General features: G+C 37.6%; 1 protein-coding gene across 4 annotated transcripts in view; it reads right to left on the bottom strand.

Moving 5' to 3' along the window:
- Positions 1-2,797, bottom strand: part of NDFIP2 (Nedd4 family interacting protein 2) — a 64,899-nt gene extending 62,102 nt beyond the window's left edge. The window contains exons 1-2 of one of the 4 annotated variants that reach the window (XR_006199733.1): positions 2,620-2,797; positions 1,639-1,742 (exon numbers count right to left, since the gene is read on the bottom strand). Coding sequence is in view for 1 of the 4 variants with exons in the window: in XM_042928715.1 (XP_042784649.1) it covers positions 1,639-1,641 (3 nt within the window). In the remaining 3 variants the exon portion in view is untranslated. Of the gene's footprint in view, positions 1-1,629; positions 1,743-2,619 lie in introns of all 4 variants that reach the window. The other 3 variants (XM_042928715.1, XM_042928722.1, XM_042928730.1) reach the window with 3 other exon arrangements.
- Positions 2,798-14,963: the final 12,166 nt, after the last annotated feature.

The raw sequence follows: 14,963 nt of genomic DNA, 5'->3' as shown, positions 1-14,963 counted from the left end.
TTAAATCCCACCTTTTTGATCTATATGAAATGAATGATGCTTTCTTACCATCCCAAAAAGAGCCACTCTGAGCTCCTTTTGCCCATTTCACAACTAAGCCAGTGTGACCTGTAACAGGCCATCACAATCAGAAGCCCTGAGTTGTCCCACTGGGAGCATGAAATGGGAGAAACAATATTCTTATCATTTTAGAAGCTTTTAACAACATCTGATGTATTCAACCCCTAATGTTTTGGTGGTGACAACTCTAGTCACCTAAGGAATTGATGGTAGTGTACCACTATAAAATACTTCAGGTGGAATTTTAGAATGTTAATGCCCTTCACGAACACCTCTTATTGTGGCCTGATCAATTTTCATTTTCAAATACTCAGCCACCCAAAATTTTACCAGAGCCACATTGCAATACTGGGGCAGACATGGAGATAAACTGCCTGAATACCCTATCAAGAAAATACTCTGTGACTAGTTATAAGGAGTGTGATTAACTAACAACCTCCAGCTGTTCTGCCCGGTTTTCCTTCGGTTTTCAACCTGTGGTTGTATTATTTTCAGGGTGGCATCTGGCCATCAACTGGTGGTGGTACAGGTGGAGCCACTTTTGCCTGACATCCTTTTAAGAGGCAATCTTTGCTTCCGAACTCCCTGCTAACCTGGCAGAGACTTTGTTAGCTTTGTAGTATATTGTGATGACTCTCCCTGCCCAATCCTTTTCTTTTTCACAGATGTTAACTCCCCAATAAATCTCTTGTACTCATAACTTCATATCAGCATCTGCTTCCTAGAGAACCCAAACTAAACACGTGCCAAGACATAAAGTGATAAAACATGGTTAATACCAAAATTGTATGAAGTGACAATAGTCTTTTCACATTAATTGATGCGTCATCCCCAGAATAATCCCCCCCCACCTGCCCCCATTACCCTCCATTTTTACCATTTTCTCATGTGGGCATAATGTATCTACAGTCATCCCACCAAGAATGACTTTGAAGTTCTGTAGAGTGATGCTATCTAGTCATAGAGACCCCTTTTCCTGGGATATACTTCCCACTGGGAATCCCTCCTACCTTCCCAGAAGCAAAGCCATTCCCTTTAGAGATAAACTGATTTCTTATCATCCTCCATACCCTCCTCCTAGTTCAAACAGATATGCTAAACTGCATGTACATGTGCCAGGATTCTTTGTTGTTATTCTCACCAGTTAAAGAGCAGTGGACAGACGTGCCCTTGCCAGCACATGGCTTTCTACACAGGCCTAAATCATAGGTAGGCAAATGCTCCAAATTTTCCTTACTTCTTGACTTCTAGTTTTTTATCACTTCCACTACAACATAGAACATACAACATAAAACTACTCCCCAAGTAGCTGCTGATGGTTAGTGTGACCATAGATCCTAATGGTTAATTGCATTTGGAATATGTATGATTTCGTATATTTATCTAGAGAATGATTAAAAAGAGGTAAAATTGCATTCTCTGTCTGAAGATTTCTAACTCTACCTAAAAAAATTCAGTAGCCATTATTTTCTGCTCACTAAATTCTGAAGTAGATTTTAGAAAATACAAGAAACTATTGTGTCATTTTGGTAAATGAAAATGAGCATAATTATTACTCCAAAGTTTTACCTCTATTACCATGTACGTGGATCTTTTAGCAGTTTGGAGGCTTGTATCTCAATTTAGCTTCACATAGTGTTCCTTATTTAACTGGTTCTGAGATTCCTGTCATCTGTTCAGCTCTATAATTTAAGAGAGGAAATCTGAGTGAGCAATTTGACAATCAGGTATCTACTTCCTGTCTCTCTCTTTATTCTCATACACTATGTTGAATATCAATATAGTAAGAATATAGGAAGAATCTAAAATACAGCTCATGTTTTTTATAAGTCAGGACTCAACCTAAGAAAAAGAACCAATAGAAGATATATATGAAGAGATTTATTGTGAGGAATTGTCTTAAACTGTTGTGAGGGCTGGCTAAACATCCAAAATCCATAGTATAGGCCACTGGAACTCTAGAAGATTCTAGAAGCTGCTATCTACAGGCAGAATTTCTTCTTCCTCAGGGAAGCCTCAGTTCTGCTCTTGACCTTTCAACAAATTAAATCAAGGCCACCCAGATTATAGAAGATAATCTCCTTAAAGTCAACTGATCTTGGACTTTGATCATAGTATCTAGAAGTACCTTCACAGCAACGCCTAGATTAGTGTTTGAGTTTTAATTGGAGCTATAACCTAACCAAGCTGACACAGAAAACTGGCTATCCCATGTTTATTAAATACTACAAGCTGAAACTGTCTCTATAAAATAGAGAGAGAGAGAAACAGAAGAGAGAAAGAAGTACAGAGAGTTAGCTTAGAGATTAAAATAAATTTCCATAATAAGTATTTCCTATCAGCTTTATTTTAAATACATACTGTTATATATATGGAGGCATCACCAGGCAACAATTAGAAAATATTTGAATTTTGATAAGCTGTCCTAACACTACTTTTATTTATCATTTTCATTTTTGTTTAGTCATGAGCAAATCAAATCAACAGCCATTTTGCCTTAGGGATTACGTATTTAAAATTGGGCTAATTCATAAATTATTAAAATGTTCTTTGCTTTACCTTGAGTACAGAAGGCTGTTCTTTGACCATTTTAAGGCAGGATTTTATGTGTTATTTGTCTCCTGTTTTCTCTGCAAGCCTGATAATCACTTTCATCATAGAAGAACAGAATTGGCACTGAGTACATTGCCTATTATGACAGGTTTCTCTTGACTAACTACCTCCAAGATGATCATGGAAGAAGACAAATACTATGTTTGTGTGCATGTAGGGGTGTGTGTGTGTGTGTGTGTGTATAAAATACTAGGAGAGACAAATGTCTCTTATATATCAAGATTTTCGTAACATCTAAGACATTGTTTGCTCTCCTTCTGTAACAGGAACCAGGCCTCATTTGTTAAATCATCTGATGTCAGAATGCCACTTCGCTATTAACAACATTGTACAACATTACCAATAAGGTTGCCGTATGATAAAGGTGCCTCGTTTCAGTAGTGAGGATAAAGGGCATTCAATATCTGAAGGGACAAAATGATGACAGTATTGAGACAGAGTGACTTACAAGATGCTGCCTTTCCATAATTAAGAAGAAATTCATACCCGTTTCCTGGCCTTAAGATTCAAATAGGGAAAAACAAACAAACTTAGTGGCCTTATAGAGCCTAAGTAAGTCAAGATAATGAAAAAAAGGAGTTGTTTTATATATGCTAGATATCATAGAAAAAATAAAATATTTATACTATTCCACTTCACCTGTCAAAAATATGTGAAGCTCCCATGAAATGTCTATAAATTCTCCTTACGAAGAATGATCACTGAGAAATCTGGCATGATTTCCCCAATAAAGACATCAAGCTCAAATCTTCTTTATCCAGTGTCTTAGTGTGTTTAGACTGCTGTAACAAAATACCATAGACTGGGTGGCTTATAAACAGAAATTTATTTCTCACAGCTCTCAAGGCTGGGAGGCCAAAATACCAGCATGGTTGGGTTCTAGTGAGGGACCCCATGCAGGTTTCATCCTGCCAGCTTCTCATTGTATCCTCACATGGCAGAAGGGGTCCTGAGGGATCTATCTAGGGACTAAAAGGACATTAATCCAATGCCTCTGGACCTAATCACCTCCTAAAGATCCACTTCCTAATACCATCAACTTCAGCATTAGATTTTCAACATTTGAATTTGGGGAGGGGGGAGGGGAGAGATACAAACATTCAGAAGATAGCATCCAGATACTGACTTTTAAAAACAAAAGCATAGGGGCGCCTGGGTGGCTCAGTCTGTTGAGCGTCCGACTTCAGCTCAGGTCATGATCTCACAGTTTGTGAGTTCAAGCCCTGCGTTGGGCTCTGTGCTGACAGCTCAGAGCCTGGAGCCTGCTTCAGATTCTGTGTCTCCCTCTCTCTCTGCCCCATCCCCACTCATGCTCTGTCTCTCTCTGTCTTAAAAATAATAAAACATTTAAAAATTAAAAAAAAAAACAAAAGCATAAATGTTACGAAAAACACATGTGTACTTACAAATATAGCACATAGAATAGAAAATCAAATTTAATTCCTTCAGTTTGAACACAACAGATGATTTGGCTCACAGGTCACTGAAATTTCCTTAGAGCCCAAATGTCTGAAAAAGAGAGAAATGTGTGTTTTCATGGATTAATAAAATTTTAGCATTTCAGGGGATCTTCCTTGTCACCTATTCCAAAACCTTCATTTTGGAGATATCGAAACTAAGGCTGAGAGGGGTAAATGTGCCTTGAAGTGATTATCTGTGAAACTACCACTCCACTTCCAGCTTAGTTCAAATGTGGTAACTTATAAAACATTAAAAAATACCCCATTGACTGTTCCTACCACATCCAACAAGAAACGGCCCTCCAAAACATTACTAGTAAAAATAAATCTAGAACTCCAACGCATCATGAACTCAACATGTCAACATTTCTTTTGGAAGAAATATTATAGTGAAATGTATTGCCACCAAACAGGATAAATTTTAAGATTGTTGCTAATTCTTTCAGGGGTTGCTGCTTCAGAACAAGTAAAACATCTACTTTTTTTGGTCCTTTTTGTGTGTGTTTTTTAAAAATTTTATAAACAGATATTAAATATTGTTTTATCTCTTGTCCTTTTTATTTATTTATTTATTCATGTATTTATTTATTTGTTTACTTATTTATTTATTTTGAGGGGTAGGGGAAGAGGCAGAGAGAAAGAAAGTATCCCAAGCAGGCTCTGCACTGTCCCTACAGAGCCCGTAATGGGGTTTGAACTCACAAACCATGAGATCATGACCTAAGCCAAAATCAAGAGTCAACACTTAACTGACTGAGCCACCCGGGGGCCCCTCTTTTTTCTTTTATTTAAAGTTTATATATATATTTTTTAGTATAATCTATACACCCAATGTGGGGCTTGAACTCATGACCCCAAGATCAAGAGTCACATGCTCTTCCAACTGAGTCAGCCACGTGCCCCTCTTCATATATATTTTTTTTCAAACCCTTTCATTGAGGCCTGACTTTGAATAGATCACAGTGAGAGATCTGCTCTGCTAAGTATGAAACCCCGATGCAGAAGCAGGTCGTCTACAAATGGTTTAGCACCAGGTTCCCCATGAAAGTCTACTTTTTAACATACAATAAATGAGCCCTCCAAAAAGATAGTCTTTGAAAATACAATAGATACCTAACATTAGTTACAACTAAAGTTACAGCTTGCATGCAAGCTTGAAAACTAAACAATCCCAATCCCATACAAGCATGCCCATTCAGATAAGGTTGGGATATAAGATGACCTAAACACATACAGTGAACAGGATGCCAGCTCTCAGTGCAGCCCCAACCCCTTGACCATGGGACTTTGTCATGATTCCTGGAAATGATATACATTGCACATACACATGATAGCTACAGGTGATCATTTACATTTAAACTAATATTAAAAACTTGGTTCTTCAGTGATACTAACCATAAATGTTTAACAGCTACTGTGTTGGACAGGGCGAAGAAAGAACACTTGCAACATCACAGAAAGTTCCATTTGCCATCATTGCTCAAGCAAAGGTTCTCTTACTATTCATCTTAAATTACCCTCGTTTTTAAAAAAATTTTTTCAATGTTTATTTTTTGAGAGAGAGATACAGAGTGTGATCAGGGAAGGGGTGGAGACAGAGGGAGACACAGAATCTGAAGCAGGCTCCAGGCTCTGAGCTGTCAGCACAGAGCCTGAGGTGGGCTTGAACCCACAAACCGTGAGATCATGACCTGAGCGGGAATCAGGTGCTTAACCAACTGAGCCACCCAGGCGCCCCACCCTCCTTCTTTTACTTCCTGAATTATCCGCCTAATTTTCTAATAGCTTTGGTCCCAACTCTGAATATCTTAACAGTGTGGCTCCTAGGCAAGTCACTTAACCTGCTGAGCTGGTTTGCTCCTCTTAAATATCAGAATAGTAATGCCTTCCCTCTCTGTCTCACAGCCTGTTGTGAAGCTCAAATGAAATGTAGCCATACAAATAAAAAGTAATATTAATCCTGGAGGTTCTTTTCCTTTCTTTCATTTTCTAGTGACTGCAAGAGAAAAAAAAGTGATGTTTAATGCCTTTTATACTTAAAATATGGAATAAATATTATAGTTTGGAGAAGATGGAGACTTGCTGAAAGAACCCAGAAGCTGGTTAGGCCTCCCAACTTGGCCACATCTTATTTTTTCTAAGCTAAGTGTCTGGGCGTATGCTCTGCAGGAGTCATCCTAAAATAAATAAAAGACTCCAATATGTGTAACCATAGAAAATATGTCATTTGTTTATCCAGAAGTATGTTTGTCAATCATTATAATTATGGTAATAATAGCTAACATTCATTAAATGCTGCCAGTCAGTTTGCTAAGTGCATCATATCTTTTACAACAAATGTATGCAATAAGTGTTATTGTTACTACCACTTTATATATCAGAAAACTGAGACCTAGAGTCTCAAGAAATTTACCAAAGGTCACCAACAACTGAGGTAAAAGGAATTTTCTGTTTGTTTTTGTTGTTTTTGTTTGTTTGTTTACTTTAACAACTTTTTATTGAAATGTATATACTTGGGGTGCTTGGGTAGTTCAGTCAGTTAAGTGTCCAACTTCGTCTCAGGTCATGATTTTGCAGTTTATGGGTTCGAACCCCATGTCAGGTTCTGTGCTAACAGCTCAGAGCCTGGAGCCTGCTTCGGATTCTGTGTCTCCATCTCTCTCTCTCTGCCCCTCCATTGCTCATGCTCGGTCTCTCTCTCTCTCAAAAATAAACATTACAAAAAAAAGAAATATACATACTTGTATGCATTTTGTAAGTGTACATACAGCTCACAGATTTTACATAAACTAAAAAATCCATGCAACCAGAACCCATATTAAGAAATGGAATAGTTCCAGAACCTCAGAAAAACCCTTGGCCTAATTCCTGTGTCTTCTCCCAGACAAACAGTAACCATAATCCTGACTTTTAACACCATATAGTAGTTTGGACTAATTTATAGTTTTGACTTTTATATACATGGAATCATAGTATATGTACTCTTCTGAGTCTGATTTTTCTGCTTAACTTTATATTTGTAAGATTTGTTTACACAGTTGAGTATAGGTGTAGCTAGTTCATTTTGTTGCTGTGCAGTATTTCACTGCAAGAATATATCCTATCTTAATTATCTGTTTTGCTGAATAAATACAGCTGATTGAAATTTGGGTTGCATCTAATTTGGGGCTCATATTAGTTTCCTAGAACTGCCATAACTAAGTATCACAAACTGAGTGGCTTAAGCAACAGAAATGTATTATCTCATGTTCTAGAGGATGGACGTCTGAGATCAAGTGTCATCGGGATTGGCTTGTTTGGAGAGATGTAAGGAAGAATCTATTCCATGCCTTTCCCCTAGCTTCTGGCGGATTTCTGGCAAACTTTGGTGCTCCTTGTCTTGTAGAAGCATCACCCCAATCTCTGTCTTCATCTTTACAAAGGCATTCTCCTTGTGTGTGTGTCTGTATCCGAAGTCTCCCCTTCTAAAAGGTCATTAGTCAGGTTAGGGCCACACCCTACTATGACCTCACCTTAAGAACATCTGCAATGACCCTATTTCCAAATAAGGCCCCAGATGAGACACTGGGAGTTAAGACTTCAACATGTAAGTTGGGGGTAGGGAGATACACAATTGAACCCATAACAAGGCTACTAGGGCCAACACTGCTAACAATATTCTTGTACATATTTCAGTAAATACATGTACTTATTTCTGCTGAGTATACTCCCACAAGTGGATATGATAGATTTTAGAGTACGTATATGTTCAGTTTGAGTAGGTACTGCCAGTTTTCCAAAATGATTATACCAATATCCCCTCCTCTCATCGATGTATGAGAATTCCAGCTGAGCCACAGCCTCACAAACATTTTGTATGGTGTCTTTTTTATTTAGACCATCATGATGGGAAGATAGTTGTATCTCATTGTGATTTCAATTTTGACTTCTTTGATGATTAATAAAGTCGAACTCCTTTTTGATATAATTATTAATCATGTGGAGATCATTTTGTTGATCTGGTCATTTGCTTTTTTTTCTATTTAATTACCTGTGTTTATTTGGGACTTGCAGTAACTCATTTTTTCGGAGATAATGGGTCCTTCATATATACACATATATCCCTTTTCACTCTTCTCAGAGTTAGGAAGTAGGCTTCAGGCAAGTGACAGATATAGGTAATTTGCTTCACTTTCTGCCTTCTCTTATGCATGTGCTTAAAATGCCAGGAGTAGAAGGTGAAAAATCATATCCTAAAATAGTGACAGGAGGAATAAGTTAGTGCAAAACTATCCATCAGCATCTGGTCTATTGGATTTTTTTTTTTTAAGTCTGACCTTTGGTTTCAGTGAGTGAGTGTGTGCATGTCTGTCAGAGTGCCAGACTGTCTATCTGCCTTGTTTTTTCAACATTCCTTTCAAAGCCTTTAGCCACTTGGCCTGCTCGCCTGTCTTTTTTACAGTTTTTTATGTATGCTCACTTCCCCTGCCTACAAGCACTGGCTACAGAGGATAGGATGTATGTGTTTGCTTTCAGTACCTAATATGGGTCCTTGCATAAAGTAGGCCCTCATTATTGACTTGTTGACTGTAATTGATTGAAGCCTCCATTTGATTGTCATGCAATAGATGCATAGTATATCCATTCATAGAATGTTGTCTTGTTTCTTAAGAATCTTTAACATCAAAAAAAAAAAAATATTCCAAGAGATAACAAAAAATGCCATACTTTGTAAATAAGGTTTAGAAAGTCTCTAGTATTTCTCCATGAATATTTTCCTGGTTTATACTAAATGTAAATAGAACTAGGTCTGACCACTTAAATAGCATCTCACTAATGATCTCCTTCCCACTTTTTTTTTTTTAAGTTTATTTATTTATTTTGAGAGATATAGAGACAGTGAAAGTGGAGGAGGGGCAGAAGAGAGAGGGAGACAGAGAATTCCAAGCAGGCTCCACACTGTCAGCTCTGAGGCTGATGCAGGGCTCGAACCCACAAAACCATGAGGTCATGTCCTGAGCCCAAACCAAGAGTCAGATGCCTAACTGACTGTCCCACTCAGGCGCCCCGCCCCACTTTCATTTATTATTACAGATAGAGTCTCGTGATTCTCAACCTTGTACTGGTTCTATAATGGGCTATAACTTTACTTAAGAGTTTTCATGAGGGGGCTCCTGGGTTGCTCAGTCAGTTAAGTGTCCAACTATTGATTTCGGCTCAGGTGATGATCTCACAGTTCTGAGTTCGAGCCCTGCATTGGGCTGTGCACTGCCAGTGCAGAGACTGGAATTCTTTCTATCTCTCTGCCCATTCGTCCCCACCTCCCACCCCCAAATGAATAAATAAGCATTTAAAAAAAATGTTTTTGAGAGAGAGACAGAGAGACAGAGAGCAAAAGCTGGGGAAAGGCAGAGAGAGCAAGGGAGACACAGAATCTGAAGCAGGCTCCAGGCTCTGAGCAGTCAGCACACAGCCTGATGCAGGGCGTGAACTCACAAACATTGAGATCATGACCTGAGCTGAAGTCTGCTGCTTAACCAACTGAGCCACCCAGACACCCCCGCCCCCCACCAAAAAAAGGAATTAAAAAGTGTTTTCATGAGGTGCCTGGGTGGCTCAGTCGGTTAAGTGTCCAACACCTGATCTCAGCTCAGGTCTTGATCTCAGCTCAGGTGCTGATCTCAGGGTTGTGAGTTCAAGCCCTGTGCTGTGCTCTGTACTGGTTATAAAGCCTAGTTAAAAAAAGGTGCAGTGGGGGGGGGGGGGGCACCTGGGTGGTTCAGTTGGTTGAGCACCCAACTCTTCATTTCAGCTCAGGTCATGATCCAGGGTCTTGGGATCCAGCCCCATGTCTGGCTTTGTGCTGATCATGGAGCCTGCTTAAGGTTCTCTTTCTCTCTCTCTCTCTCTCCCCCTCCCCCCACCCCATCCCTCTTCCCAGCTCACACTTTCTTTTTCTCTCTCTCTAAAAACAAAAAGAAGAGTTTTCCTAAGTTACTTTTTATTATTCATAACATATATTTATACATATACATATAACATATAACATAACACATAAATATACATAACATAAAATTTACCCTTCTAGGGGCGCCTGGGTGGCTCAGTCGGTTGAGCATCCGACTTCAGCTCAGGTCACGATCTCGCGGTCCGTGGGTTCGAGCCCCGCGTCGGGCTCTGGGCTGATGGCTCAGAGCCTGGAGCCTGCTTCCGATTCTGTGTCTCCCTCTCTCTCTGCCCCTCCCCCGTTCATGCTCTGTCTCTGTCTCAAAAATAAATAAACGTTAAAAAAAAAAATTTGAAATTTACCCTTCTAACTATTTTTAAGGGCACAGTCCATACTTTCACACTGTTATGCAACCACCACCATGATTCATCTCCAGAACTCTTCCATTATCCCAAAGTGAGACTCCGTACCCATGAAATTCGAATTTCCCATTCCTCTCTCCTAGCTCCCAGCAACCACTACTATCTCTATGAATGTGACTATTCTAAGTACTTCATGTAGGTAGAATCATAGATTCATCCTTTTGCGTCTGGCTTATTTCACTTAGCATAATGTCCTCAGGTTTATCTACGTCATAGTATGTGTCAGAATTTCATTTTTTTAACACTGAATTATACATTGTATGTATATACATTGTATATTGTATATTGTATTGTATATTGTATGTATATACATTGTATGTATATATCACATATTATTTATCCATTCATCCATCAGTGGACATTTGGGTTGTTTCCACTTGGGTTATTTTATTTAATTTTCACAATTACCAGTCCTGGTAGGCCTGAATTTGAAAGCTGAGTCTGTCACTTACATAGCAACTGACTCTGGTCAAGTTGAATTTTCCCATTGCATATTAATTTCCCCACTTGTAAAATGGAAATGAAATTACCCATCTCACTGGGGTAAGGATTTAATAAGATAACAAAATACCTAGTGTAGTGCCTGTCATATAATTGCTATTAAATAAAGGGTAGCTAGTAACATAATGATTCATGTTGATGGCAAACAATTCAAGAGTCTGTGCCATTCATCTCAGAAGTCCAGACTAACGTACTCAATGTATCTCCTGCATCACCTGCTTTGTGAAAAAGTCATCTCAGGTCATATACATATGGCATATGCAAAAGGTATTTTTGACTTCTAAAGCGTGCAAATTACTTGGGGCACCTGGTGGCTCAGTCAGTTAAGCATTTGGCTCAGGTCATGATCTTACTGTTTGTGAGGTTGAGGCCTGCATCCTGCCCACTGCTGTCAGTGCAGAGCCTGGTTCAGATCCTCTGTCTCCCTCTCTCTCTGCCCCTCCCCCACTCTCTCTCAAAAATAAACTTTAAAAAAATAAAAGAAAATATTCAGATCACCCAAGGAAGAAAAGAATCATTTGTGAAACATGCATTTTTTTTTTTACTCTATCCCCAATCTATTTGCCAACTTCAAAGAGGTTAAGGAGTATCAGTGATTTGTCTCTTCAGGAAGAAAATGTTTCATTTTGTTTTTCTAACAAGTAAGTAGAATCATATCTTTAAGGAATATGGAATTAATAACTTATTAAAAATAAAAGCATCTTCAGACTGAACTGATTCTCAGAGTTAGCATCTGGGAAAATAAACAACCAAACTATTCAGACAAATTTTTTATGAACTTTTATAATAATATAGTTTTTTATTTTATCTGATATAAAATATTAATTTATACCATAAAGAAAATTTAAGTATGCTTTATGATTATAATAAAGTTTTATAATTAACATTTTTTTTAAATTTTAGAAATCTGTATATATGAAAAAATAGATAAAATATTTATTTCTGATTTCTTTTCCTGGACATAGTTTTTTTAGGGGGCTAATGGAGAGAGTAAACATAGTCAATGATACTCTATATTCAATTTTATATCCTTTTCCACTAGAACTTATAATACTTTACATACAATTTTTTCAAGGTGATGAAAATCTCTAAATTTATGAACATGTTTTTAACAACTAACTAATTATTCTTTCTTAACTCCTTTCCTGGTAACTTATTTCAAGAGAGGAAACATACAAAGCAATTAAGAATGTAGACCTAAGCCAAATTTGTGTGTTCAAATCCTAGTCCCACCAGTTGCTAGCATTAACTTGAGTAAGTTATTTCTTCTCTGTGTCTCAGTTTCTTCATTGAAAAATGGGAATATAAATAGTGTACCTACCTGATAGGATTGGTATAAGAATTAAATGTGTTAACCTACAACACATTAAATACACACGCAATTATTAAGTGCATATTTGGTATGCTAAATACTGAAATCTTAAAACAAGACGAATACAATAATTAACTACTCTTAAAATCTGTAATATTATTTATAGATTATTTATACAGCCTTCTGTTTAAATTTTAACATACTATAAAGTACTATAAATACTATAAAGTATTTTAGGTCAAGTAGTAGGACTTCTAATTACCAATTTTTAATATATGGTGGGACTAAGTTTATAATTTTATTTTTCACTTGTCCAAGGGATATACATTTTCACTGAAAAACATAATTTCTCAGATATAATGAAAAGTGCTTAAAAATACAAGTGAAAATCAAAAAAATTTAAATTTCCATTTCCCAGTCCCACTAGCCACTTGGTTACACCAGCCAGCTCAATAGCCATATGTGGCTAGTGGCTACAATATTGTATAGAGCTGATATAGAACATTTTAATTATTGCAGAAAGTTCTGTTGGATGGAGCTGTACTATGGCTTTAGGCAGAAAGTGGCATGTTTGGATTATGCATTAATTCATGAGTTATGTTTTTTGCCTCCATTTTATTCAATAAATTACTCAATTTTTGGTAACCAGAAATTTTTTTTATAGTATACTACAAACTTAATATTATTTCAGAACTAAATTAATCATCTATAGTAAGGATCAAATGTAAGAAAAATGATATGTGAGTGTGATACAAATGTTTTATTTCACATTTTTCTTTTCTGCATTAAGTGAAAACTTACTCCTATCATATTTAACAAATGTTATCTTCTTACTTATTTGTTCATTTATCTCTCTATTATTTATTTATTAAAGTTTATTTATTTATTTTGATATAGAGGGAGGGGTGGGGGGAAGGAGAGAGAGAATCCCAAGCAGGATCCAAACTGTCAGCAAAGAGCCTGACGAGGGACTCAAACTCATGAACTGTGAGATCATAACCTGAGCTGAAATCAAGAGTCAGATGCTTAACCTATTGAGCCACCCAGGCAACCCTGTTATCTTTTTAAATACTTAATAGATCAAACTCTGCTTAAAACAAACTTTGTATAATGAAAAATCACAATTTGCTCAGAAGTAGAGAGACTGATACAATAAATCTTCCTGGGTTCATTAGGTAGTTTCAACAATTATCAATTAATAACCAACCTTTATCTATAACTTGCCTTCTCTCACCCTGACCTCCATTGGATTATTTTGAAGCAAATATCAGACATTATTTCATTTTGTCTATGTACATTTTAGTATGCATCTCTGAAAGATGATGTTTTTTTTGTTGTTGTTTTTATTTTGTTTAAATTTTATTGAGATATAACTGACATCCAGCACTGCATAAGTTTAAGGTACACAGCATAATGCCTTGCCTTACATATATTGTGAAATGATTACCACAATTAACTAAGAACGCTTTTTTTAAAATATATGAAATTTATTGTCAAATTGGCTTCCATACAACACCCAGTGCTCATCCCAAAAGATGTCCTCTTCAATACCCATCACCCACCCTCCCCTCCCTCCCACCCCCCCCCCCCCATCAGCCCTCAGTTTATTCTCAGTTTTTAAGAATCTCTCATGCTTTGGCTCTCTCCCACTCTAACCTCTCTCTTTTTTTTTTCCCCCCTTCCCCTCCCCCATGGGTTCCTGTTAAGTTCGTCAGGATCCACATAAAAGTGAAAACATATGGTATCTGTCTTTCTCTGTATGGCTTATTTCACTTAGCATCACACTCTCCAGTTCCATCCACATTGCTACAAAGGGCCATATTTCATTCTTTCTCATTGCCATGTAGTATTCCATTGTGTATATAAACCACAATGTCTTTATCCATTCATCAGTTGATGGACATTTAGGCTCTTTCCATAATTTGGCTATTGTTGACAGTGCTGCTATAAACATTGGGGTACAAGTGCCCCTATGCATCAGTACTCCTGTATCCCTTGGGAAAATTCCTAGCAGTGCTACTGCTGGGTCATAGGGTAGGTCTATTTTTAATTTTTTAAGGAACCTCCACATTGTTTTCCAGAGTGGCTGCAACAGTCTGCATTCCCACCAACAGTGCAAGAGGGTTCCCGTTTCTCCACATCTTCGCCAGCATCTATACTCTCCTGATTTGCTCATTTTGGCCACTCTGACTGGAGTGAGGTGACATCTGAGTGTGGTTTTGATTCGTATTTCCCTGGTGAGGAGCGACATTGAGCATCTTTTCATGTGCCTGTTGGCCATCGGGATGTCTTCTTTAGAGAAGTGTCTATTCATGTTTTCTGCCCATTTCTTCACTGTGTTATTTGTTTTTCGGGTGTGGAGTTTGGTGAGCTCTTTATAGATTTTGGATACTAGCCCTTTGTCCGATATGTCATTTGCAAATATCTTTTCCCATTCCGTTGGTTGCCTATTAGTTTTGTTGATTGTTTCCTTTGTTGTGCAGAAGCTTTTTATCTTCATGAGGTCCCAATAGTTCATGTTTGCTTTTAATTCCCTTGCCCTTGGGGATGTGTCAAGTAAGAAATTGCTATGGCTGAGGTCAGAGAGGTCTTTTCCTGCTTTCTCCTCTAGGGTTTTGATGGCTTCCTGTGTCACATTCAGGTCCTTCATCCATTTTGAGTTTATTTTT

The sequence above is a fragment of the Panthera leo genome, chromosome A1 (assembly GCF_018350215.1).
Source record: "Panthera leo isolate Ple1 chromosome A1, P.leo_Ple1_pat1.1, whole genome shotgun sequence".
Classification (NCBI taxonomy): domain Eukaryota; kingdom Metazoa; phylum Chordata; class Mammalia; order Carnivora; family Felidae; genus Panthera; species Panthera leo.
This window is presented reverse-complemented; position numbering and strand designations above follow the sequence as displayed.